We start from the raw sequence: 25512 nt of genomic DNA on the forward strand, positions 1-25512 counted from the left end.
TGAGGTCAGGAGTTCAAGACCAGCCTGGCCAACATGGCAAAACCCTGTCTCTACTAAAAATACAAAAGTTAGCTGGGCGTGGTGGCGGGCACCTGTAATCCCAGCTACTTAAGAGGCTGAGGCAGGGGAATTGCTTGAACCCGGGAGGCGGAAGTTGCAGTAAGCCGAGATTGTACCACTGCACTCCAGCCTGGGAGACAGAGCAAGACTCCGTCTCAAAAAATAAAAAAATATAAAAGGAAAACAAATTTACTTTTGCCACATATCCAAAACTTGGGCAGGAAAGAATGCTGCTGGTCTCAAGAGCTACAGCTACTTGCTTAAAGTCCGTTAACCCAGTAAAGTCAATAGAAGGAAATATATTTCAAAGGTAACCAAAAGTGTTCAACTAAATCATAAGCATTTTTCAGAACTCTATAGAAATACAGATTTTATTTTTAATTGATTCCCACTTCTGCAAGAAGAAATACAGATTTTAAAATAGCACAGAACTGGATGAAAAAAAAAACTAGAAACAGGATTTGTTTCTTCCCCACCTATATTTCTTAATAGATGATTATAGTGAATATCGGGTACTGTAGGTAAATTAGACTTTAGAGTAGTTCATAATTTCATGAAATACAATCCTGATAATTTGTCTTCTGTTTTATAAAATCACCTAATTGAAACCTTAATTGAGGCTTTTCTCATGATAGTACTAATATATTTTTAAAGACAGATGCTGCTCCACTTACATACAATGGGGTTATGTCCCAATAAACCCACTGTTTAGTGGAAAATATTGTAAATTGAAAGTACATTTTCAACTTATATTTTTTTACTTATAACAGTTTTATCCAGGCAAAGCTCCATCATAAGTTGAGAAGCATACTGAATGCATATCATTTTTGTACCATCATAAAGTTGAAAAGATCCTAAAGTGAACCATCATAAATCAGGGACCGTCTATATTTAGATATGAAAGGTAATCAATAGAGCTTGACAGAACTTTTAAAATCTTTACTAATTACATATAACTCCATTTTTGTGCCTTAGCTGTTTCATCTATAAAATGCCGTCCAGCAAGTTAATCTTCAGCTGAATGCTTACATAGTTTGAAAGCAAATCTAACACTGCAATTTTAATTTAAAATACAAAGAATCCGCCTGTACACTGGAAATAATACAAAACTTAGGAAGTAAGGTTTAAGTAAATCATCTTGGTTGGTAAGGCAGTTTAAAAGGTTGAGAAACATTGGATTAGATGTTCTTTATAGTTCTAAATTTCTACAATTAGTTTATTTTCCTTCACATCAACTCAATGACTGTAACTTACCTTTCTCAATATAATTCTTGGGGGCCCAAGCAGGATCCCCATCTGCATATGGATCATTATACTGAACTACTGCAGCTTCCTCATCTTCATAATCCACTGGAGGTGGTGGTGGGGGAGGTGGAGAGTCATCAAACATAGGAATGTCATCTGGTGGAGGTGGTGGCGGTGGAGTTGGACTATCAGCAACTAAAAAGATTCATATGATTGATTTGAATCAAAAATATGTCTAGATGGAAACTTATAAGTTAATAGAATTTAAGAAAGCTCTAACTTAAGTACAGCATGCACTATAATAAAACATGCAATGATTAGAAATAAAAGCTTGGTGTGTTAAAATTTATGCTACTCAAGAATCATTTAAAAATAACAAAATGAGCTAAAAATAAGGGTATCTGGAAGTACTACAAATTAATGAATGCAGGGTGTTAGGAGACAATGTCTCTTTTTATAAGGATTATAGGAGTAGTTTCCTTATTCCAAGGTTCAGATCGGGACAAATGTTAACAATCAACCTAAAATGAATCTATGTCACTTTTGTCATTTGGACTGCAGTAAATGATATGAGTAACATTACATTAATGGTTTGATCACTTTTCACTCTGCTCATTCATGCCCCTGATTTTGGCTTGAAACAGCTTTGGTTCCCTAAAAATTCAGTCTCCTGTGGACAGATTTTTGTTTCTTTGTTGATTATTGTTTGTTTTGATGGAGAGAAAAGTAAAGTTGGTGGTATTAGGTCTGCTTCTGTGTGCAGATTTTCTACTCTGTTATTTACATTTTACAAGTTGAAAAAATGGAAAAAGAATCCCCAACCAGTAGAAAATCTAATTATTTTCAAAAATGTTTATATTCATAATCAGTTTTTTAATGTAGAAAGCAAGCTAAAATTTTGCATTATTGCTAGTAAAACATAAGCACGGGATGAGGGAAAGCCTAGATCCTAAAGATTCGATTTTCTAAGAATACATCAACAATTAAGATTTAAACATAAAGTGTTGAAGATGTAATTAAAAAAACCAACAAAAAGGAACTTACAGTAAACAAAACAATAAAAATGACTCATACCTCAAACTCTAGATGGTCGTGGTCAGTATATATGTGTGTGCTTTACATAGTCAAAGGTGTAAACAGGGAAATGGGAAAATGTCAGGCTAGAGCTCTGTTCAATGAACTAGTATAATAGCAGGTAAAAATGCTCCTAATATTTAAAGAATTCAAAGCTGGAACCCAATTAATGCTTAACTTAAATTTCTGATCAATAAATTTCTTTAAAAGTTCAAAAGACATATGAAAATGTTTTCATACAAATTGATACAGGAATTATATAATTCCTGCAGGGGAGAAGTTCATAATACAAACATACTAAATCAAATGCCAATTTTTGGGGCTATTTACGTGACCAAAGAAATCAGCCATAATCTTTCTGTCATACAGGTTTAAACGTTTACTCTGCCCTCCTTGGAATAATGTGCTGAATATACAACCAAGGGATCCAGGTTTAAAATATTTGCAGATAATGACCCTATTTCCATAACCATTTCAATGCTGTGATTTCTATTTTATCCTCTTGAGGGATGAAAGGGCTATTAGAAAACAAACCCTATATGGTAATGCTCACTCTAACACCTATCAAACGGGTCTACAATTAATTTTTCTGCCTCATTCCTAGATCCATTTTATCTTTGCCCATAACTTCCTCTATAAAACTTCTTAATATTATTGAGGAGAGGAAAATGGGTACAGACCCCTCCTGACATCAAACAGCCATAGTTCATATCCTTAATTTGGCTTAATGTGTAAATTATGTATGTGGGTACCTTGCATTTACTCTTGATTTATCATACTAGTTTAATGTTTTCACGAAATTGTCTTTATGTCCAACTGCTGTAAATCTACATGTCTTATCTTCAAATTATGGCAGAAGTCTTGGTTAATCTAATTCTCTGCATAATCATAAAGAGATGTAAACACACTGCTGACTTTTTTAGAGGCTCATATCTTAAACTGAAACACTTATTAATAGGCTGCTACATGCATTCATTATCACCCACTTTGAGTGTCATAAGAAACTGGGTATTTAAGAGAACACATAAAATTTGTACTTCATAAAACATTTAAAGTACTGATACATATTTTAACACCAATCTTCCTAACACACTTTCAAAGAAAACAGAAACCAAATAAAGTTAGGGAATCTGTGGCACAAGGAGAATCACTGACTGACCCAAGTTCATATGTTTGGTAAAAAGAACTAATATAGTATCAAGAGCCTCTTTAGCAAAGACCACACATGCCTAGAATAATGTACACTAATACTGGATTTCTATATAAAGAAAAGATTTACCAAATAGCTAGTCAGTCACCTTTGGACCCACAAAACTGATGTTCATTATGGCTATTTTAAATTATTTCCTAATAATTCTTAGTGATATGGCAGTTCAAAAGTTCACACTGGCCTTGTTTTTAAACTCTGCAGCATTAATGACTAGCAGTTTACCCTTACTCATTTATTTTTAAAAATAAGATTCACATCTATCTATCCATCCATCCATGCATTTATTTATTTTTGCACTCTATTTATTTTTGCACTTCTAGGCTGGAGTGCAGTAGTGCGATCATGGCTCACTGCAGCCTTGATGGCCTGGACTCAAATGATGCCCCAGCCTCAGCCTCCCTAGTAGCTGGAACTACAGGCACATGCCACTACACCTGGCTAATTTTTTATTTTTTGTACAGACAGAGTCTTTTCGTGTTGCCCAGGCTGATTATTCATATCTTTTTAAATGTTTGCACACATTAGGGTTTTCAAACACATATTAACAGTAAGGATGGCTTACACTCAGAAATTTCAACATTACGAAACAACATTTTATAACAAGCCAATTGGATCACACATTTCCTGAAGGAAGAGGCTTTTGTCTTAAACTGCTGGTATTCTTCCCAGAGTCTGGCACGTAACATCGGGTACACAAATATTTGACTGGCAGAAGGGAGGGAATGGGGAGAGTAACACAACAGGGTCAGCAAAAGCTGAAGAATGGAATTTGCCACAATATATTCTCTTGGAGGATAGGCTGGGCAAGTGGGTTATTCATTTGTTCAAACCATCCTGAGATTTATTTTCATGGTGATGGTCCAAATAAAGTAAATTAAAAATAGACCATATTACCATCAACAGCTATTCTAGCATATTATAATTCAGTAATAGTGGTATTTTTCACTTTATAGAACATTCACTGTGATCATGCAGTTAAGATTACACATCTTCTGGAATTTCAAAAGTAATCAGGCAGTAATATAAACTAGCCTATCCTGATTAAAACCATATATCCAAAATAACTTCCCAAAAAAATCCCTGAACTTCATTCAAGAGAAGATCTAAAAAAGTTAACTGATTTTCATATTCAGAAACAATCTTCGTGGGCCTGGATGTAGCCAAAATGTGAAAAGAATGCTAAATTGCTTATCACTCACACTGAAATGGATAGCATGAATGTAATTTACTTATTCTTGGTCATTCAATCTTATCCTAACAATGAACCTTTACGTAGGTTCAATATCATGTATGTACGAAAATCTAAGGCTACAAAGCTTTCCCTAAAATTTTGAAATTAAGGGGGGAAAACCTGTTCCAATTTCATATTAAATTTAATCTTACAGTATATCTACCTATATCTTGATAAATTTATTAGAATAAAAAATGTCTTCTAACTCTAGTAACTGTTAGAAGCTAAAAGTTTCCATATAATTTGAATTTTTGTGTTTGATTATTCTTTCCTTAAGAATATGTAAAGATCAGATCTCCTGTTTTAGATCATGTAAAGACATAAGAAAATTGCAGCTTTCAAATTTATATGGGTCAGTAACCATGCACACAAAGAGAAAAAACTGAAGACCGTGCTCTTCAGTTTCAGTAACATATCTGCACCTATTTTCAAGATAAGATTAGCTTCTCAGTAAAAGTAAGGAAAACGACGACTCATCGTCAGCCATGCATGCTATAAGGAGACAGCCTCTACTCTTCCATAGCTCAGTTTTTCCAAACTTACTGTTTTCCTGCACCCTGGCCACGAAGCCTGTGAGAGGTATCTGTGGAGTCAACTGAGGCATAGGGGGAGGGGGTGGAGCAATAGAAACTGGTAGCAACAACACAGTATGGGGGAAGTAAAACAGATAAAGGAAAGAAAAGGAAACAAACAAAAAGCAGAAGTCAGTTACAAGGACCACAAACGTAAGTATGCAAAGAACAGTTTGCAAATGAAACAAAACAAAACAAAAAACAAAACAAAAACCTGCAGAACCTTGAGTACATTTCCCACAAGCAAACCTAAAGGCCAAGTTGTGCTTAGCCAATTAATTAATTTTATAAAAGAACAAATATACTTAATTTAATCCTAATGTTATATTGTTTGGGGAAGATTTAAATTTACCATCACATTCATTTTAGTAAAATAAAATTTTCAAATTCTAAGGAAAGACTTCTAAAATAGGTAACAATGAAATACCTACATAGGTTTCCAGAATATTGTGTCTTTGCCATAGCTATAACAGGTTTGTCTAGCTTTAAGGTAATGTTGTAAATTAGGACCCACATAAATAAAACAAATACATAATAGCTGTTTATTTCATATATCAATAAAAATATTAATCACAGGTTTCCTTTAAAGACAGTTCTTATTATATATCTAAATTCACACACAGCTCTCCAGGAAAAACTCTTGTTTGTAAAACAAGGTTGTTATTTTTTTAAGTTGGCAATTTTATTTTTAAAAATATCAGTCCTAAATTTACAAGGGAATATATCATGTTAATCATTCAGAGTTTCATGGGATATCTCAAAAGTGACCTTTTTATCACTGTTCTGAAAAAGGAAACCTGATCTCCAATAAGTTAAAATATGTAGTTCTTTGCATTAAAGCAATTTTTAACAACTCATTGGATAGCTTGAAACACATTCACATGTATTTGTGGAGATGACATAATTGACAGGAAATTAATACCAAATACTCATGTATTAAAAATTATAACATACACTAGAAGTAAACATTCATATGTTTGTGACTTTGTCTCACTTTAACAAGACAGTAATTGCCAAAGATTGCTTAGAAAAAGTCAGTAGGACTAGATAGCAAAATTTAGTCTATTGGTGGTCACCAAGTAGTAACACTAAATTGATAGAGAAAAACAATTTATTGGTTACCAAGGATTAATCAAAAGGTTGTTTCAATTAATCCAACATGCAAATTCTGTTGGTAAGCATAAAAATTTGAAAGAAGTTCAGTGTTCAAAGAAGTAACAAAGCAATTATGTGCATTAATATTCACTGTATAGCTAAAGATAACATTCAATTCACTATGAAAGCAATCCTATTTCATTCTAATACTCTATAGAAGGCTCCTAAATAAAAGGTTAGAGGTTTTGACTTAAAAAACAAAAAACTCTCACAAACCTAAAAAAGTGTTTAGAAACAACTCTTAGCAACTAGCCATGCTGGTTAGTATGTAATGAAAAAGAAACGCTATGCTGCGAAGATACTAATCATTACTACATTTAGACAGAAGGGAAAATGTGCACATCGAAACACTAAAAACATTCACATACTACTACTACTATTACAACACCAACAGTAACTCAGATTGAAGGATAATTAATTTGACAAAACATAATAATTTATTTAAAATCTGAGGCCAAATTTGCTTTCCAATATTCAAAAGAATGTGGTCATTAATTAAAGTATCCTGTTTGAAAATAATCCACACAAGCATTGCTAAAATAAAACTATGTATTATATAAAAAAGTCACCAAAAATCCTATTTGCAGAGTAAATTAAATGTCTAAGTGGGGAAAAGAAAAATAATAAACAAAAAGATGGGATCTAAAAATTCAGAATATGAAAAAAATAAAGTTGATAAAATAAGTGAATTATTAGATAATCTGGAATATTTAGACAGACACTGGCTACCTTTTGATACCAAATGTTAGGTAAAATCCTATTTAGTGAAGTTTAACACTTCTCAGTAGCTTTAATATTTTAGTCTGGAAAAAAAGCTATATAAATTTTGGGATTATTTGTGAATTTTGATTATTTCTGATAAAGTGGTTTTCAATTCTTAGGAATTTTTGCTATAACATAATTTATCTTTCAAATTTAAACAAAAAACTAATGAGAACTTTCAGCTGGGAGCAGTGGCTCACGCCTGTAATCCCAGCTCTTTTGGAGGCTGAAGTGGGTGGATCCCCTGAGATCAGGAGTTCGAGACCAGCCTGGCCAACGTGGTGAAATGCTGTCCCTACTAAAAATACAAAAATTAGCTAGGTGTAGTGGCAGGCACCTGTAATCCCAGCTACTCAGGTGGCTAAGGCAGGAGAATCGCTTGAACCTGGGAGGGTGAGGTTGCAGTGGGCCGAGATCGCGCCACTGCACTCCAGCCTGGGCGACAAGAGCGAAACACCATCTCAAAAAAAAAAACAAAAAAAACTTTCCCCTAGCTCTGCTTTAAAATACATATACAGGTCATTCATTATAAATAAAAAGAACTTAAAGCAACCTCCTATGTAAATATGGAGAATTCACTGAGTATTAAGTGTTTTTACATAAACTAAAATAACATGTGGCTCTAGAAAGAGCCACAAAAGCCATGTAGGAAAGCTTGTCTCAGTCTATGCCCAGTGGGCACAACTTTTTAAGCTAAAAGCAAACAGTGGACAACAGGTTCATTTCTAATTTTGTTTTCTTTTTTTCCTTTTTGCATTGAACATCTTAATATGGAAAGTGATATTAATGACTACCTACACTATTCTAACTTCCTAACATTATATGCTAAAACTATTTTCTTCTCTTACCAGCTTTTAAACACTGACTGCAATTAGTGTTGAGATGTGCAATTTGAGGTAAACAGAAAGATACCAAGAGAAATTCCCACCATTAGAATTATTCAAAGACAGAGTAATTAAGCAGGCATCACAAACAGTTTTAATCGGTTTTGAACTCATTTCTGAATAAGTTAATGACCTTAAAAGTGATAGCCAGCAATTTCATTATATTAATTTAAAGGAAAACTTTGACAATGTTTGTGTCTTTTATTTTACCATTACTACGCTGTCTCAAACATGCCAATAAATTCAGTTTATTTCTGCAATGTTTTTGTTCTCTAGTTCTACTTACGTAATAAAATAGCATATTAAAGTTAAATTTTAGTATACTCAATATAGACATGTCTCGATAAATTTAGTTAAGTATACTTGGTAAGTCTAAATTTTGGAAGAGAAAGTGGTAAGCAATTACTCTTAAAATGGTATGATTCAAGGACTAATATCCTAAAACAAAAATAAACATGAAACAGCATGGTTTTCAATTGTTGTCTATCACTGGCAAGAATAACAGTTTCAAATAATTTCCTTCAAAAGGAGCTCCACTGTTGCTGTATGCCTGCAAAGCACAAGCTTACTTGAATTTTGAGAATAAAGTGGACCTCCATTAACATGAGGCTGAGCAGAAAATTGAGCAGTCACAGAGGGAGTTCGTCTGTATCCACCAGAAGATGTCGAAGAAGTAGTAGAGTTGTGTCGAGATATCTGCCTGGTCATTGTGCCATACTGGGAACCAGGAGCTGAGCCCGGGGCTGCTGAAAAGCATTAGTCAAAGGCAACCAACAAAGAGACTTGAGCATTGTAATCACCTTAGATGGGAGAACAAAGCGGGAGGGGGCCTCAGTAAGAAATATTTATTACTTTTTCAAGACCAAGGCACAAAATAAAGAGAAAAGTAAACATAAAAATCAGTAACTTTATCTCCAAAGTCAAAAACAGAGAGAAAAAAAACAGCTGCATGGAAAGCTGCAAAAGTAAGTAATATTCTCAAGCTTTTAAAAAACATAATCCCAAATGGTACTTTGCTAATATGATATATAAGTTGTTTGTGCATTTTCAAATATATAGCTTTTATATGTAAATTGTCTTTCCAATAAGTACCAAAAGACGGTGTGAGGTAGAAGGCATCAGTCTTTAGACATAAGTAGATTCATGTCTGGTTTACAAATTTCTTCCTTTCCACTGACAAAACTTTCAGAATTTTGATTTGGCTAGACAGAGTCTTATAATGATAAGTCTCTGTCTAGCCAAATCCAAGTTAAACAATAAATTTTTATTTACTAATATTTTTGAGTTTTTATTGAATTAGCAGTTATTAGTATCAATACATATTAAGTAAAATCATTTTTAAGAAAAGTGCCATTTCTAGTTTCAAAGCACTTTCATGTAATGTCAGATTTGTTGTAGATCTCCAAAGTTTTAAGATTAACATACATTTTCCCTATTAAATTTTTATAACTGACAAAAGCAGAAAATTTTTTGACTCTATAAAATATGGCATTTTAAGGTAGTTTTGTCTAGAAAATCTATTCTCTTTCTCCATGCTTGGAGGGCTTCTTTTCCATAGTACATCCAAAAAATCTGCTTTTTTAAAAAAAAAATTAGCATGCTCATATATATATTTTCATCAGTTAATATCAAAACTGATGAAAATATTAATACTTAACATTGTATTAAGTGTCATCTTTCCCAACATTTCAAAAGTTTCATATTTAAAACGTTAGTAGAGTTCAAAGCCTCTAAAGTTAACTATACTTTCCAAAGTTAACTTTGGGATTATTATTATTTTCCTTGCCCCATCTAAACAACAAACAATGACAGAGTAAGTAAAAAGCCAGCATCCTAATTTATCTTCATTCAGTTGTCTAATCATTCTTAGAGGTCACACAAGGTATTAGATAAAACCATACAGCAGAGGTTGTTCATTAAGAGAAGTGCTGATCTAACATTTTGGAACTCCCAAGTCATAGGCAGTCACTAATTATTTGAATCATCCACATGCTCATTTTCTAAATAGAAACAGTTTAAAAATAATTGTCTATTCAAAAGCCTTTGTGAATAAGTAATTTTGGACAGCTAGGTTTTTCCAGAGAGCCAAGAAATAAGCCTTTAAGGGCCAGGTGCGGTGGCTCATGCCTGTAATCCCAGCACTTTGGGAGGCCGAGGCAGGCGGATCACCTGAGGTCAGGAGTTTGAGACCAGCCTGGCCAACATGGCAAAAACTCGTGTCTACTAAAAATACAACAATTAGCCGGGCATGGAAGCACGTGCCTGTAATCCCAGCTATTCGGGAGGTTGAGACAGGAGAATCACTTGAACCCGGGAGATGGAGGTTGCAGTGAGCCAAGACTGCACCACTGCATTCCAGCCTGAGTGACAGAGAAAGACTCCATCTCAAAAAAAAAAAAAAAAAGAGTAAGCCTTTAACTGTTTTTGTTTTATTTTTTTATTTTGGGTAAAGAGTCTGACTCTGTCGCCCAGGCTGGAGTGCAGTGGTGGGATCACAGCTCACTGCAGCCTCAACCTCCTGTACTCAAGCAATCCTCCTACCTCAGCCTCCTGAGTAGCTGGGGATATAGGAGTGCACCACCAAACCCAGCTAATTTTTTATGTTTTGTAGAGACAGAGTCTCACTATGTTGCCCAGGGTGGTCTTGTCCTGGGCTCAAGCAATCCTCCCACCTTGGCCTCCCAAAATGCTGGATTACAGGTGTGAGCCACCACTCCCAGCCAACCATTTTTAATAGAAATCTCTGTAAAAGGATTTTACATTTCTCTGGCTTGTATAAAAAAGTGTATAGAAATCGAGTTATTTTTATTGGTGATTCAAGAACAAAAGCCAATCATTTAGCAATTCTGAGCCTATTTTAGAATTTAACATTTTATCATAAAATAAATAATGCCAAAGGGTGTGTGACTTATATGCATAATTATATGTTATACATGTGAATTATACACATACATGTGTGTATAAAAAAATTTAAATAATATACAGCTCAAGAAATCGAATATTAACAAGATCACTGAGGCTTCCTGTGTGCTCCTCTCCTGGATTCCAACCCCCACAAGGTGTATGTTAAACATACTCTTTCTTCTGTAAATAGTTTTTATCATATAGATATATATATACACACATACACATATATAACCTTAAACAATACACACAGTTTTTACAAATTTATAAACTTTTGTAATGGAATGAATCTGTACATATTGTTGAATTGCTCTTTTTCCTTGATAATATTTTCAAAAATTCATCCATGTGGCTATGCATATCAATGTCATTCATTTTTGCTATTTTATTTGTATGCAAATATATCATAATTTATTTATCCATTCTACCACTATTAGACATTTTGGTTTCATTGAGATTTGTGTTATCAATACTACTACTACGAACATTCCTAAATATAATTCCTGAATCTCTAGGACAGTGGTTCTCAAACTTCATAATTGATCAGTATTTCTTCTTGAGGCCTTGTGTTTTGTTTAAGATGGGGTCTCACTCTGTCACCCAGGCTAGAGCACAGTGGCACAATCTCAGCTCTCTGCAACCTCTACCTTCCAGGCTCAAGCCATCCTCCCACCTCAGCCTCCCAAGTAGCTGGGGCTACAGGCATGTATCACCATGCCCGGCTAAATTTTTTGTATTTTTTGCAGAGATGAGGTCTTGCTATGTTGCCCAGGCTGGTCTCAAACTCCTGGATCAAGCAATCCGCCTGCCTCAGCCTCCCAAAGTGCTAGGATTAGAGGTGTGAGCCACTGTGTCCGACCTGACAGCTTGTTATAATATAGACTGCTGTATTATAACAGCAGAAACTCTCATCCTCAGAGTTTCCAGATTGAAGTAGGTCTAGAAGGGACCTGAGAATTTGTATTTCTAACTAGTTCTCAGATACTGATTTTCTGGGGATGATACTCTGAAAACCACTGCTCTAGCACAGCAGTTTTCACACTTTTTGGTCTTAGGGTCCACTCTTAGACAACCCCAAAAGCCTTTTGTTGACTTGGGTTATAGCTGTAGATAATTACCATATTAGATACTAAAACTGATATATCTTTAAAACATATGACTACACAAGTACACATTTCATTAGGAGTCAAAGCAATGACTTTATCATACTTCATGCAGCTTCTAGAAAATTCTACCATATAGTTATAACAGAATGAGAATGAAAAGGACAAATAATGAATAGAGCTCTGACCTCAAAAACTTCATGAAAGGATCTTGGTAATCCTCAGGGGTCCCTTAACCATATTTTGAGAACTAGTGCTCTAGGGTAAATGTGTAGAAATGAAATTGATAAATCTAGGGTAGGTACATGTTCAACTTGACTAGGTAACAATAAATTACTTTCTGAAGTGAGTATATAAATTAATAAACTCCCACCAGCAATTTGCTTTCCTCACCAACACACATCCTCACCAACACTGGTACTAGCAAACTTCTACCTTTTTACCTGTCTGCTGGATATAAAATAGTATCTCACTGTGGTTTTAATTTTAATTCTTCTGGTTATTAATTGGGTTGAGGCCATTTTTTTCTCACAGATTTTCTACCAACAATTTCTATTCTTAGGGTCTTCATTTTATTACCTCCTTTCTCTCTTTTCCTTGGTATGTGCAAATGTTTGGAAAAGATGTTGTTAGACAGCTTTATTTCACTTAACCTGAAACTCAGCTCTCATTATTTGAAACACCTCATTATCCATTTCTACCCAGATTACTGCGATTGTGTATTTCTAGACTCAATGGTTTTTACATTGACATTTAAAATATATTTAAAATTCCTTATATGCTCAGTTCAGTCATCCCCAACTTGTGAACAATTTAAATGCATTTTATCGAGAAAACTATTTCATGGCATCCTGAGATGTCATAAAAACTGGGCCATATCAGAGTTTTTCAAACTATGGTCCACAGGAAAGCCTCAGAGTACCCCCATCCCACACATATCATTTGCCTTTCAATTTTTCTCCTCCTGTCCCCACCTTCACCCTGATCCTTTGACTGTTGTATATACCAGAGAGTTCCAAATTAAGTTTCACTTGTGCGGGGCAGGGGGGATTACACTAGAAAAATCTAAACAAACAACAAATTAAAAACACATTAAGTTGGTTATAAACCAAGCATTTCATATTACAGAAAAAGTTGTTTTATATTTGTTTACTGTATAAGTGCAGAAGCCTTTCACCAGAAGTTAGTGATATTAGATTTAATACTTTAATCTTTGTATTATCACCTGCAACCTAATAACTATAAAAGCCAGCACTCTACTAGCACAGAGGAGTTTATTATGATTATGTAAAGTGAGTTCAATGGCTCCAATGGCTATGCAATCTCACCTATCACAGTGCTCACTGGGAGAAGTGGTGCCAGAGGTGGTGCTGGTGGAGCTCCAGAAGGAGGAGGGACAGAAATGTTTTCTAATAAAATAGTTTGTAATTCAAGTCAGAGTACAAGAAAAGAAAACTCAACATTTTGAAACAGCAAGAAAGTACAATGTATCGGAAAAAAAAAGAAAAAAGATACCCACATGTAAAGCATGCTCAAATGAGTATGAATTTTGTAGGTAAAGAGGCTACCGAGTTTATACCTGCCTTAACTATCAAATATGCCTATGTTTATAAGTGGCTTTTTCTCCTTTTTTCAAAAATATGCTTTTTTTTCCTAACATTTTTCATTATCATACTTTAAAAATATACATTTTTAACAATATAAAAAGTCTCCATTTCATTTACTAAAAATCAAGGGGCTAATTTAATGCTCTCCAAGGATTTCTTAAATTTTCATACTTTCTAAAAGTAAAATAACTTTCCTATCTTAATTTTATTTTACATTTACTGCATTTTACTGAAATATATATTGAATATCATCGATAAATGTAGTAAAGGCACAAAATAAGCAAACACCAGAGTAGTTACTGGCCTGCAAAGCAACATTAAAACTCTTAGAAACATAATTCATCTTTATAGACACTGATTCTCCAGCTGGAGTATCGTACAACACTGGTTTGCTCTTGAAATAATAAATGTCATTCTTGACTAGCATGCGAGGCAAATACAGTCAGCCCTCCATATCCATGGGTTCCTCATCCCTGGATTCAATCAACCATAGATCAAAAATATTTCGGGGAAAAAAATGGATGGCTACATCTGTCCTGAACATGTGCAGACTTATTTTTCTTGTCACTATTCCCTAAACAATACAGCATAACTATTTAAGTAGCACTTATATTGTATTAGGTATTACAAGTAATCTAGAGATGATTTAAAGAATATGAGAGGATGTGTGTAGGTTATATGCAAATACTACACCAGTTTATAGAAAGGACTTGGGCATCCATGCATTTTGGTATCCGCAGGGGACCTTGGAACCAATCCCCCATGGACACTGAGGAATGAATATATTTCTAAAGCAAAATGGCCAACAAAAGTTATTTAACAAAACTACTTAATATGCAGTACATATAAGGAGAAACAGCTGGTGAAATCCTAAAGACTTTGTGAAAAGCAATCTAAAAATACTGTTAACTTTGTTATCAGCCTTTATTCTAGCAATGATCACAAATTTAATTAATAATTTTACTCAATATGACTAATTTATTTCAGCCTTCCACAATAAAGCTCATAAATATTATCATATATTAAACATAGATTAATAAATAACACACCTGGTCCAATAGTGGGTGGCGAAGGTGTAGGCACAGCAATGGGAATGCCAATACTACTGCTACCACTGTTTTCTCGACTTCCACTTCCTCCACTACTTCCACTGAAAAGAAAAAAAAAAAACTGTGAAAAACCAATTCTAGAGACATATTTTTAAAAAAACCGTAATCACCCAAGGCCACTAAATACTCCTTTTATGTCATATAGTCATCCCTCAGTATCCTTGGAGGATTGGTTTCAAGAACCCCCTTGGATACCAAAACCCATGGATGTTCAAGTCCTGCAGTTGGCCCTACAGAACCAGTGGATATGAAATGTTGATCTTCCATATCTATAGGTTCTGCATCCCATGAATACTGGATTTTCAACCCGAGGCTGCCTTACTCTGGGGATGCAGAACCTGAGGAAGAGGGGAAGGGAAGGAGGCAGGGAGGAAGGGAAAGGAGAGGGAGCGGGGGAGGGGGGGAGGGAGGGAGAGTGGGAGGAAAAGTGGAAGGCAATGGGAGGGTTGCTGGGTGGGGGTGGGTGGGGGTGTGTGTGTAACAAGAAATTTTTAAGTTATTCATCACAAATCTTAATCCTAATATTTGAAATGGTTTCCTCTACTTCTCAACCTATCTGGAACCAATATAATGATAACACAGTACTTAAAACCATCTCTGTTGAAATATTTATCACCAACAAAATCTTATAGTACGAGTCAACAATTGTTTATTCAAAACCTGCTATGAAGAGCAGTGAACAATGCAGTCATGAACCACACCATCTGAAGTCCATAATGGGAAAACTGACATGAAAAGGTAATGTAATAGATACAACAAAAGAGAAAGTACAAATGATGTGGAAGTAAACTAAAAGGGTAATCCGTTCTAGTCTAAAATTAATATGAAAACTTCCTCTCATCTCAAAGAAAGGCGATAACACAGGGAAATTTTCTGGAAAATAAGCATAATGACAAAGAAAGATAATAGTGAAGTTTCAGTCTGGACATTCTGGAATAGTTGCTACTGATAAACTCTAACCAACTCCTCGCTATTCTACTTCCTGTGGATGTACTGTCCTGTTAGCTCTAGGACCTGGCTCTCTCTAGTTGTTTCTAGTGAGGTATAAGATCTTGTGCCGTCCAGTTGTTTAGAGTAATGTGTGTACATGTGTAAAAACATATATTTGTGCACATGCAGCCTTAGGCTCCATATTATGTTTTAAAATCTACATCATTTGCTCAATAAGCCCAGAAATTCAAAGGGCAAAGATTTGCAATGCCTGGATAAGATTTTTATTTTCTTCTGCAATATGATCATTCTATAATTAGATCATATGTTAATGGAAGAAAAAGAAAAAAGCCATTTATATAACAGACATAGCTTAGATGTGAAGACCTCCCTAACTCCCTCAAGCCAGGTGAGCAATACTTAGCTTTGTGCCGTCACTGCATCATAGCCCTATGAGTATTTACGCTCTTATTATGCTCCTCTTCAATTACTGTCTTTTTTCCAACAAGGGGTTGGCAAATTATGGCCTGTGGGCTAAAACTGGTCCATTGCCCAATTTTTACTACCTGTGAGTTAAGAATGTTTTTTACATTTTTTAATAGTTAAAAAAATCAAAAGAGGAATAATATTTTGTAACACATTAAAATTATATGAAATTAGAATGTCAGTGCTATAAATAAAGTTTTACTGGAACATAGCCACATTCATTTATGTATTGTCAATGGCTGCTTTTGTGCTACAATGACAGATCTCAGTAATTGCATCAGAAACCATATGGCCCACGAATCCTAAAATATTGACAATCTGGCCCTTTATAGAAAAAGTTTGCTGATCCCTGTTCTAACAGAATGAGCTCTTGAAAAAAGAACTATGCCTTATTGACAAATGCCTAATATCTAATGAAACAACACTTAATAACTGCTTGTTGAATATGATTAAACTATGCTTCCACTATAGAGAAAAACTATACTTTAATCCAAGAGTTCAATAACAACAAAGAGAACAATTTTGTTCCTCAAAGAACTTGACCTGATACAGTAACTGCAGATATCAACTTAACAATTTGTTTACTAACAGCAGCAATAGTAATAAATACCGCTTACCTAGCATCTCGCATCTTGATATACCCTATTTAGTGGAATTCCATAAATCATTTTGATAAGTTATCTCTCATTTACCAACCTAAGAGTAAAGGCAAAAGAGAGGGTCCCTGCCCACATTATTAAGTGAGAGAGAAAACTGAAGAATAAAACAAATTTGGTTATATAATAAATTTATCTGGTTTTATAAAGCACTCAAAAATTGAAGTTGCTATATTTTGGGGGAAGAAGGTCGAGGCGATAACCAGGAAGGAGCATGAGGGGCTTCTGGGTTGCTGGTAATGTTCCATTTTCTGATCTGGGCGATGGTTATATGTGTGTCCATTCATCAAGCTGTATACTTAATGAAGTGGATACTTTTCTGAATGCTTGTTATGCTCTGTAACTAAATTTTTAAAAATCCACTGGGTAATTGATTTTTAGGACATTTAAAAATAATAAATACAAGGCTGGGAGCGGTGGATCACGCCTGTAATCCCAACACTTTGGGAGGCCGATGTGGGCGGATCACCTGAGGTCAGGAGTTAGAGACCAGCCTGGGCAACATGGTGAAACCTCATCTCTACTAAAATACAAAAATTAGCCAGGCGTGGTGGCGTGCACTTGTAATCCCAGCTACTCTGGAGGCTGAGGCAGGAGAATTGCTTAAGCCTGGGTGGTAGAAGTTGCAGTGAGCCGAGATCACGTCACTGCACTCCAGCCTGGGTGACAGAGCTAGACTCCATCTCCAAAAAGATATTATTATTATTATTATTATAACATATTCTAGTATACTGATTCTCTTAAAAAAAGTCTCCCTCAGATTTAAGCTTAATCTTCTTTCCTTCAATCTCTGAAAGTTTAAATCACGTTGTATAATTCCTATGATATTTAATCTTTTCTCCGAAAGTATTTGAGTGGTTTGCCTTGAATTTTTTTAAAAGAGCATTTTAAAACATTCTTAGGGCCGGGCACAGTGACTCACACCTATAATCCCAGCATTTTGGGAGGCCGAGGCAGGAGGATCACCTGAGGTCGGGAGTTCGAAACCAGCCTGACCAACATGCAGAAACCCCGTCTCAACTCAAAATTAGCCAGGCGTGGTGGCTCAGGCCTGTAATCCCAGCTACTTGGGAGGCTGAGGCAGGAGAATCGCTTGAACCTGGGAGGCAGAGGTTGCAGTGAGCCGAGATCGCACCACTGCACTCCAGCCTGGGCAACAAGAGCAAAACTCTGTCACACACAAAAAAAGAAAAAAATTCTTTAGTCTTAACCCATAGAGTCTGATACAGTCTGTACCTCTATCAAAAGGAGGAAATACAAACAATCCATTAATAGTACAAACAGATGTTTTAAAAAGCTAAAAAAAAAAACAGAAACAGAAGTTATAACACAAACTTACAGGAACATATATAATATTATTCCCCCAACTTTTACATTTTATATTAGCATTAGAGTGGCACCTCACCTTTACTCAGCACCTCCATAGGAGTCTGTCGCCAGTTAGTTACACCCACTTTAGAGATGTTCAGATACTCAACCTAAAGGCTTACCTGTGTGTCCTTGGTCTCTGATTTAAAGATGCTGTCCTGCCTGGACTATGCTGACTTCCAAGCCTAGCAGGACTGGTCATATAGTCATTAGGAACTGTTGGGGGTTTAACAGGTTCCAGGGTTTTATAAGGAGTATTCCGTCTAAAGAAGCATAGTGGAGAAAGGAATAATGAATAAAAAGATGAAATTGTATTTTTCCCAAAAATATGTGAGTCTCCCTTTGTGACCATGTATACCAGGATTTAAAAATATATACGACAAAGTTTGTAATTTTAAAAAATATTCTTTACTGGGATATATGAATTTTGTTACTTTAACATGAAAACTAAAATTTGTCACCTTTTCCTAGGAAAAACATAGGAAAGGGTAATTTAAAGTCCTAACCTTATTTCTAAAAATTATGGTTATAATTTTTTAAATGCTCAGTAATAGCAAACTTTAAAATGTACATTATTCTCAGTCCAGTCACCCACAAGCCACTGTCCTTTAAACAGGAAGCTAAATTTATTTACATAGGAAGCTGCAATTTATTCCCACCTCAATATGGCAATAAATGGAGACATACATTCTAATCATTAATTTCTCAATAAATGATTTCGACTATCCTGTTTAATAACTTCATTTTTTTTTTCAGGGGCAGAGGGTTTAATGAATAAAAATGACAACTAAGACCTTCTTAAAAGAAGACTGAGCGTTGAACAACCCCTCCACCAAAAAATAAGAAATCCAATATAATATTTCCAGTGTTAAGAAAAACAACCTTAAAGAAATGTAATGCTTTGGCAAGTATTCACTATATTTAGTACACTGAGAACTAGGAAGGAAGAAGGCACTGTTATCTTTTCTACTTGCCCAACTGGCCTTCCCATGGAGCTACTCTAGTGTGAAGAGGCCTAAGATTACCAGCAGAAGCATAGTTACAAGTAAAGTGCATACTTTCCTAAAGTAAAGAGTCCCTAAGTCTCAGACACCAATAGGGGAAACAGAAGAGCTGTGGACTAAGCCATGCTACACAAAAGTAGACCACTAGTCAAAGTTCTACAATATAGATACTGTAAACACATGGAAAGGCACCATTTGGAACACTCTAATCATTCCATTTAAAACAAACAAGTCAGATTGATATTTTTTAAAAATTAGATGACAAAAAATAAATAATGCCATTTATACATACATAAAAACTTTCCTGGTACAGATTATAGAGAATATTACAAAGCTGGCAGATTCATTTGGGATTCTGTTCAGGAAAATAGGAATTAAAATGAATTTGTAAAAGGTAGCGTCACATAGAGAGGGTAGTGTGGCACGGATCCCATACACTTACTTAAGTCACAGAAACATCTTTTCCTTTAGCATATGAATTATTTTGCAAAATGTAGTTGAATTCTTACCCCAGTGTTCCCCGGCCTGACATGGGAGGACTTGGCGGTTTCTGAGTAGGAGGATTTGTTCTCGACAGTGTGCCAGTTCTTGCAGGCTGGTTATTTCCATGCTAAAATGTAGAAAGAAATGCTTTTATTTTTATATCAAATTGTTCTCCTGGTGTTTTAACACCATGTATTATTACTTTTTTTAATATCAGAATGTGAATTAAGGATTCCCAGACAGTTTGAATAAAGACTTTGGTACTACAGTTTAAAAAGTCAAGGAACCACTTGCACTTGGTTTTCCTATTATTTTATGCCATTCATATCACACTGTAGCCAAATACAGGTGAGATGACTGGATTTAATATCTTATTTTATTGTTAAACATGTTCACTGAGATCAAACTTATCTGCATTCAAACACTGGGTTTCCTAAAATTTTTGAAATGTGTGCATGAACATAAACTATAGATCTTACTTGTCAATTTGCTCAAATACCCATCTGAAAAATCATCTTCATCCCAACAATTCAGTAACAAAGTCACATATGATGTCTGGGAAACCTCCTAATTGTAAGTCAATGAAAGCAAGGCAACTATCGAAAAATGAGCAAAGCAATAAATGTTAGCAAAATTAATGTTCCTATATAAACATAGATGTCAATATATCTTTGATATATTAACACAGCCAAGCTAAATGTTGCTTATTTGAACTGAACTTGAGTATATTTAATCTACATAAATCCTACAGGGAAAAGCAGACAGACATAAGAAGAGTTTTCAAATTTTAGTGGCTCTGCAGCCTCTATCAATACAGAGGAAATACTGTGGATCAAATGATAAGTAATGGCTCTTACCTTGGCTTTTAGCCACTTTACGTTGGCAAGAAAAGGGGGGGAAAAAGTAGACATTAATGCTAGGTAAGTTATATCTGATAGGACAGGTTTACATTTACAGTTATTCAATTCATGTTAATAAGCTTTTTTCCAGCCATGTTTCAAATACTTTGTAAAGAAAAAGATATCCATATGTACTGGGGAAATACTCATGTGTTTCATGTATTTTTCAAAAGAATTATATTCATAAGGAAACCACTACTTAATTATTCCAATCTCACGCAGGCTCAATGATTTTTTAAGTCAGTATTTTGTCCTATGGAACTAATCCAACCGAATAACAGATGATTTCAAAAATACGCTCATTTAAATACAAACACCATAACACATTAGATGTGAAGCTATTTTAACATATCGGTGCACGAGACCTAACACTTTACTGGATAATGAATATCCAAGTATGAGTATTCATTACTTCAATGGCAGTATAGTTTAAAAAGTGATAAACTGCAAACATTAAAATTCAAAACCACAGATTGCTTTCAAAAATGAAAAAAGGACCTAGTATCTCGATGTTTAAAAACAAACTCATTATGCACAGTGATAACTTAGCCAGATTCTAACTAAGAAATAAACAAACAGGGTCTGGAAAACTCTCTCATTCCTAGCTTCTGAACCCCAATCCTGAGCAGGTCAACACTAATAGGAAGTTCTAAGTAGCTTTAGTTCTAAGTTTTCATCTGAGCCAGTTAAGTCAAAATTCAAAGTTGAAGAAAAGTTGTTTTGATCCTAAAGGCTACTTCTATTAAAGCTGACGAGCCTACACAACATGAAACAATGTGTAGTCCTAAAGCATCACTACTTGTACAATGCCACTAAAAAAAAAATACCCTCAGGTTTTAGAGTCTAATTTTTTATAGATTTGGGGGCTTCGAGCTTTTTTTTTTTTTTTAATAACATCTGACATTCTCAACAAGGAACTACCATTTTTCAGGTGGCCACAAGGCAGTATCAAAGGAAATCATCCAAAGGAGAGATTTGGTGTCTCTTGGATACATTCTCATTTATAGAAACTGTGCCAGAAATTTGGTACACTTCAATGTTTGTTTAAAATGATACTGCTTACTTCTATCTGGAAACAACATCTGGTACCCTACCTAACCAAGACATTTCACATCTAGAGAATAAAATTTGAGTAACATTATTAGGATCCTTGAAGATAAAATATACTAATGTATACTTTAGTATCTGTATTATGATATATACTATACATGTATAGTATATACTTACATACCAATGTATATCTTATAATGTATATACATAATACACTAAATACTATCCTAAAATAACCAAGAAAATATTCTAAATATGTCCACATATCTTCCTTCATTTGTCATTTCAAGTGGATAAGAAACAAAAAATTAGCATTCAAGTATAAGTTGGTCCCAAATGGAAAGAATAAAAGAAGAATTAGATTGGGAATGAAAATTCTACTTGAACTCTGTGCTACTATGCAATGGTATAAGCTTTAACCTCTCATGAAGTTCAGCCTCCTCTATTAAGTGTTATTACACATGCAGATGTGTCAATGTTGGCAAGTGTTAGTAGGAAATAACCTCTACCTCTTACAACTCAAAATACTAATATTTTTGTTAGAAATCTATAAAATTTTTTATTTAAATATCCCCAAAACATATCCAAAATGAAACTTTTTTATTTCCTTAAGATCTCATTTCAGGCTAGGCATGGTGGCTCACGCCTGTAACTCCCAATACTTTGGGAGGCCAAGGCAGGTGGACTGCTTGAGCCCAAGAGTTTGAGACCAGCCTGGGCAACACGGCGAAACCCCTTCTCCTAAAAAAAAATAAAAAATTAGCCAGGCATAGTGGCGCACACCTGTAGCCCCAGCTACTTGGATGGCTGAGGAGGGAGGATCACTTGAGCCTAGAAAGTTGTGAGCTGTGATTGAGCTATTGCACTTCAGTGAGACGCTGTCTCTTTTTAAAAAAATCTCACTTTGTTTCCTTAACATTTACCTTTATGGATGAGTAATTCTACCATTTGCCTGGAATCTGTCTGAAATTCCCTTTGATTCCTCCCTATCTTCTAAGTACATCATAGTTTTGTATGTCATAGGCACTAAATGTCTAATGCTAATTCTTTTTTTTTTTTTTTTTGCTGGCTCTGTTGCCCAGGATGGAGTGCAGTGGCACAATCTTGGCTCACTGCAACCTCTGCCTCCCGGGTTCAAGCGATTCTCCTGCCTCAGCCTCCCAAGTAGCTGTAATTAAAACTGTGTGCCACCACGCTTGGCTAAATTTTTTATTTTTAGGAGACGGGGTTTCACCACGTTGGCCAGGCTGGTCTTGAACTCCTGGCCTCAAGTGATCCTCCCACCTGAGACTACCAAAGTGCCAAGATTACAGGCATGAGCCACTGCACCCAGCCAAGGCCAATTCTTTCTTTGAAATGATTCTTAACTCAGTCCTCTGCTTTATACAATTAAAATTAAAAAAAAAAACATTCCTATGTAAATATTATAAAGCTTTATAGTTTCTACACTGTTTAAAAAAAATTAATCAGAAAGCCATTAGGCTAAGACCATTAGGCTGAGATGGCTCCAGCCTTCTGGGTTCCTACTTAGGCAAACCAAAACACAACTGAGAGAAACTTAATCAGAAACCTCCAACTAACCTCTAACTAGGAACTTCACTAATCAGAAACCACAATTAACTTCTAACCAATCAAATATTTTGCTTGTCTTGCTTTCTTGAACTTCCCCCTGCTTCATGTCTCCTGTGGTCTGAAGCTGCCCGACTCATGAATCACTGTAAACTCAAACTCCAAAAAAAGTAACGTATCTAAGTTCATCTTTTAAGACCAATAATAAAATCTAACAACTCCTAGATCACATAATCTTTTGAAGCTTAAAAACAAGCACACAAACACACAGTAATCCAGTCATCCCTTGCTATCAAGGAGGCTTGGTTCCAGGACCACCATGAATACCAAAATCCAAGGATGCTCAAATCCCTCATATAAACTGGTGTAGTATTTGCATATAACCAACACTACCCTCCAGTATACTTTACATCATCTCTAAATTACTTATAATACCTAATACAAGGTAAATGGTGTGTAAATAGTAGTTATATTGTATTTATTTGTATTATTTTTTATTCTTGTATTGTCCTTGTGTTTTTTACTTTTTCTTTCTGGAATTTTTTTATCCAAGGTTGGCTGAATCCACAGATGCAAAGCTAGAGATACAAAGGGCCACCTACATATGAAAAGTCTTTTGTAAATTATGATCCAGGCTGTTATTACTAGTGTTCATCAAAATAAATGTAAATTTCTTGCTAAGTATTCAAGCCTTCTCTATTCTAGCTTCCTCTCAAACCTTGTGCTCACTTACAAAGATCATCTTCTTTTCATTCTCCTTTATGAATAGGTTCTGGTAGTTTCTCTATGCTGGGATTCTCTTATACATATCTTATTATTATTCCCAAAAATCAAACCAGATTTACTTTGGGAAATTTTGCATATTTTTAAATTCCTATTAAACTAACATGTACCATTTATTTCATAGCATAAAACGCATTAACACAGTAAATATTATTTAAATAAAACCCAGGTATATTTAAATACAATACCAAAACACTAAAATTTACATCACAAAATAAGAAAATGCAATGGAATATTAATCTTGGAGTATGGCAATCGTAAGCATGAAGCCTAGTAGCGATAAGAAAAATATTAATATATTTGGATATAATTTTAAAAATTCTGTATGTATATTTCTTAAATACCAAAAAACATCAAAGTCAAAAGCCAAATAGCAATATGAGTAAATATTTGCCAATATATGAGGGGCTACTCTCTTCAAACAGAAAACAAAGGACTCTTACGAGTCAGTAAGAAAAGAAACTTCTAAATAGAAAAGTGGGCAAAAGATACAAAAATAATTCAAAAGCTGTAAGCAGTGTCTCACTATCCTCAAAACACTAATTTTAAAATAAACTTAAACTTTTCCTTCTAATAATTTTGGCCTGGCATGTGTTCATTAACTACTACCAAAATTTCTACCTTCACACATCTCTACAATGCTCTGGAAATATTTAAGCCAACAATGATCCTTTAGAGAGAACACAAAACTAAGAAAATAAAGCAGCATTAAGACTACTGGGGAAAAGTAATTGTATGTATGAGTGTATTTTTCAGTCACAGAAACAAACTATAGACTAATATGCCAAATAATCAACTTCTAAAATATATTCTTCTCACAGACCATGTACCTTCATTCCTCGCCAAAAATATATTTTAAAATAGCCTGCACAACAATGTGAATGTACTTAATGTCACAGAACTATACACCTAAAAAGAGTTAGTCATTTTATGTTATATGTATCTCACCACAATAAAAAAATCTAAAAAAAAAAACCAAACCCCCCGACCCTTGTGTCTAATGTATCCATATTATGGCTAGAAAGCAGATTTCCAAAATTCACATTCATATACTTTCAGCATATATTATGCTGTTTATACCTCCCACTTACACATATACGATGAAATAGTTAAATTTTCTCACCCAAAACTTCCTTGTAAAATTTGGATTCATCTTATACTCAGCTAAGTACTATGTTTTGAAATGTTAAACACAATTACTCATTGAGGGATAAGGTAATGGCGGATATTCACTACTAAGACAATGACAGAAAAAATTTTTTAATAAATGTGTATTGCTTTGGTAGGAAGAATAATCAAGATGAGGCAAAATGGGGAGAAGTGAGTGTGAGTGTGTGTGTGTGCATGTGTGTGTGTACATGTATACAG

The 25512-nt window shown here is 34.8% G+C and overlaps 1 protein-coding gene across 12 annotated transcripts in view; it reads right to left on the reverse strand.

Annotated features, from left to right (window-relative positions):
• Positions 1-25512, reverse strand: part of ABI1 (abl interactor 1) — a 117847-nt gene that overhangs the window by 3394 nt on the left and 88941 nt on the right. Inside the window, exons 4-11 of one of the 12 annotated variants that reach the window (XM_063669683.1) lie at positions 20701-20715; positions 19870-19970; positions 18479-18619; positions 14857-14957; positions 13529-13609; positions 8763-8939; positions 5364-5450; positions 1315-1500 (exon numbers count right to left, since the gene is read on the reverse strand). In XM_063669683.1, the coding sequence (XP_063525753.1) occupies positions 1315-1500; positions 5364-5450; positions 8763-8939; positions 13529-13609; positions 14857-14957; positions 18479-18619; positions 19870-19970; positions 20701-20715 (889 nt within the window). The remainder of the gene's footprint in view (positions 1-1314; positions 1501-5363; positions 5451-8762; positions 8940-13528; positions 13610-14856; positions 14958-18478; positions 18620-19869; positions 19971-20700; positions 20716-25512) is intronic. The other 11 variants (XM_054436593.2, XM_054436594.2, XM_063669684.1 and 8 more) reach the window with 11 other exon arrangements.

This window comes from Pongo pygmaeus, chromosome 8 (genome assembly GCF_028885625.2).
Source record: "Pongo pygmaeus isolate AG05252 chromosome 8, NHGRI_mPonPyg2-v2.0_pri, whole genome shotgun sequence".
In the NCBI taxonomy this organism is placed as follows: Eukaryota; Metazoa; Chordata; class Mammalia; order Primates; family Hominidae; genus Pongo; species Pongo pygmaeus.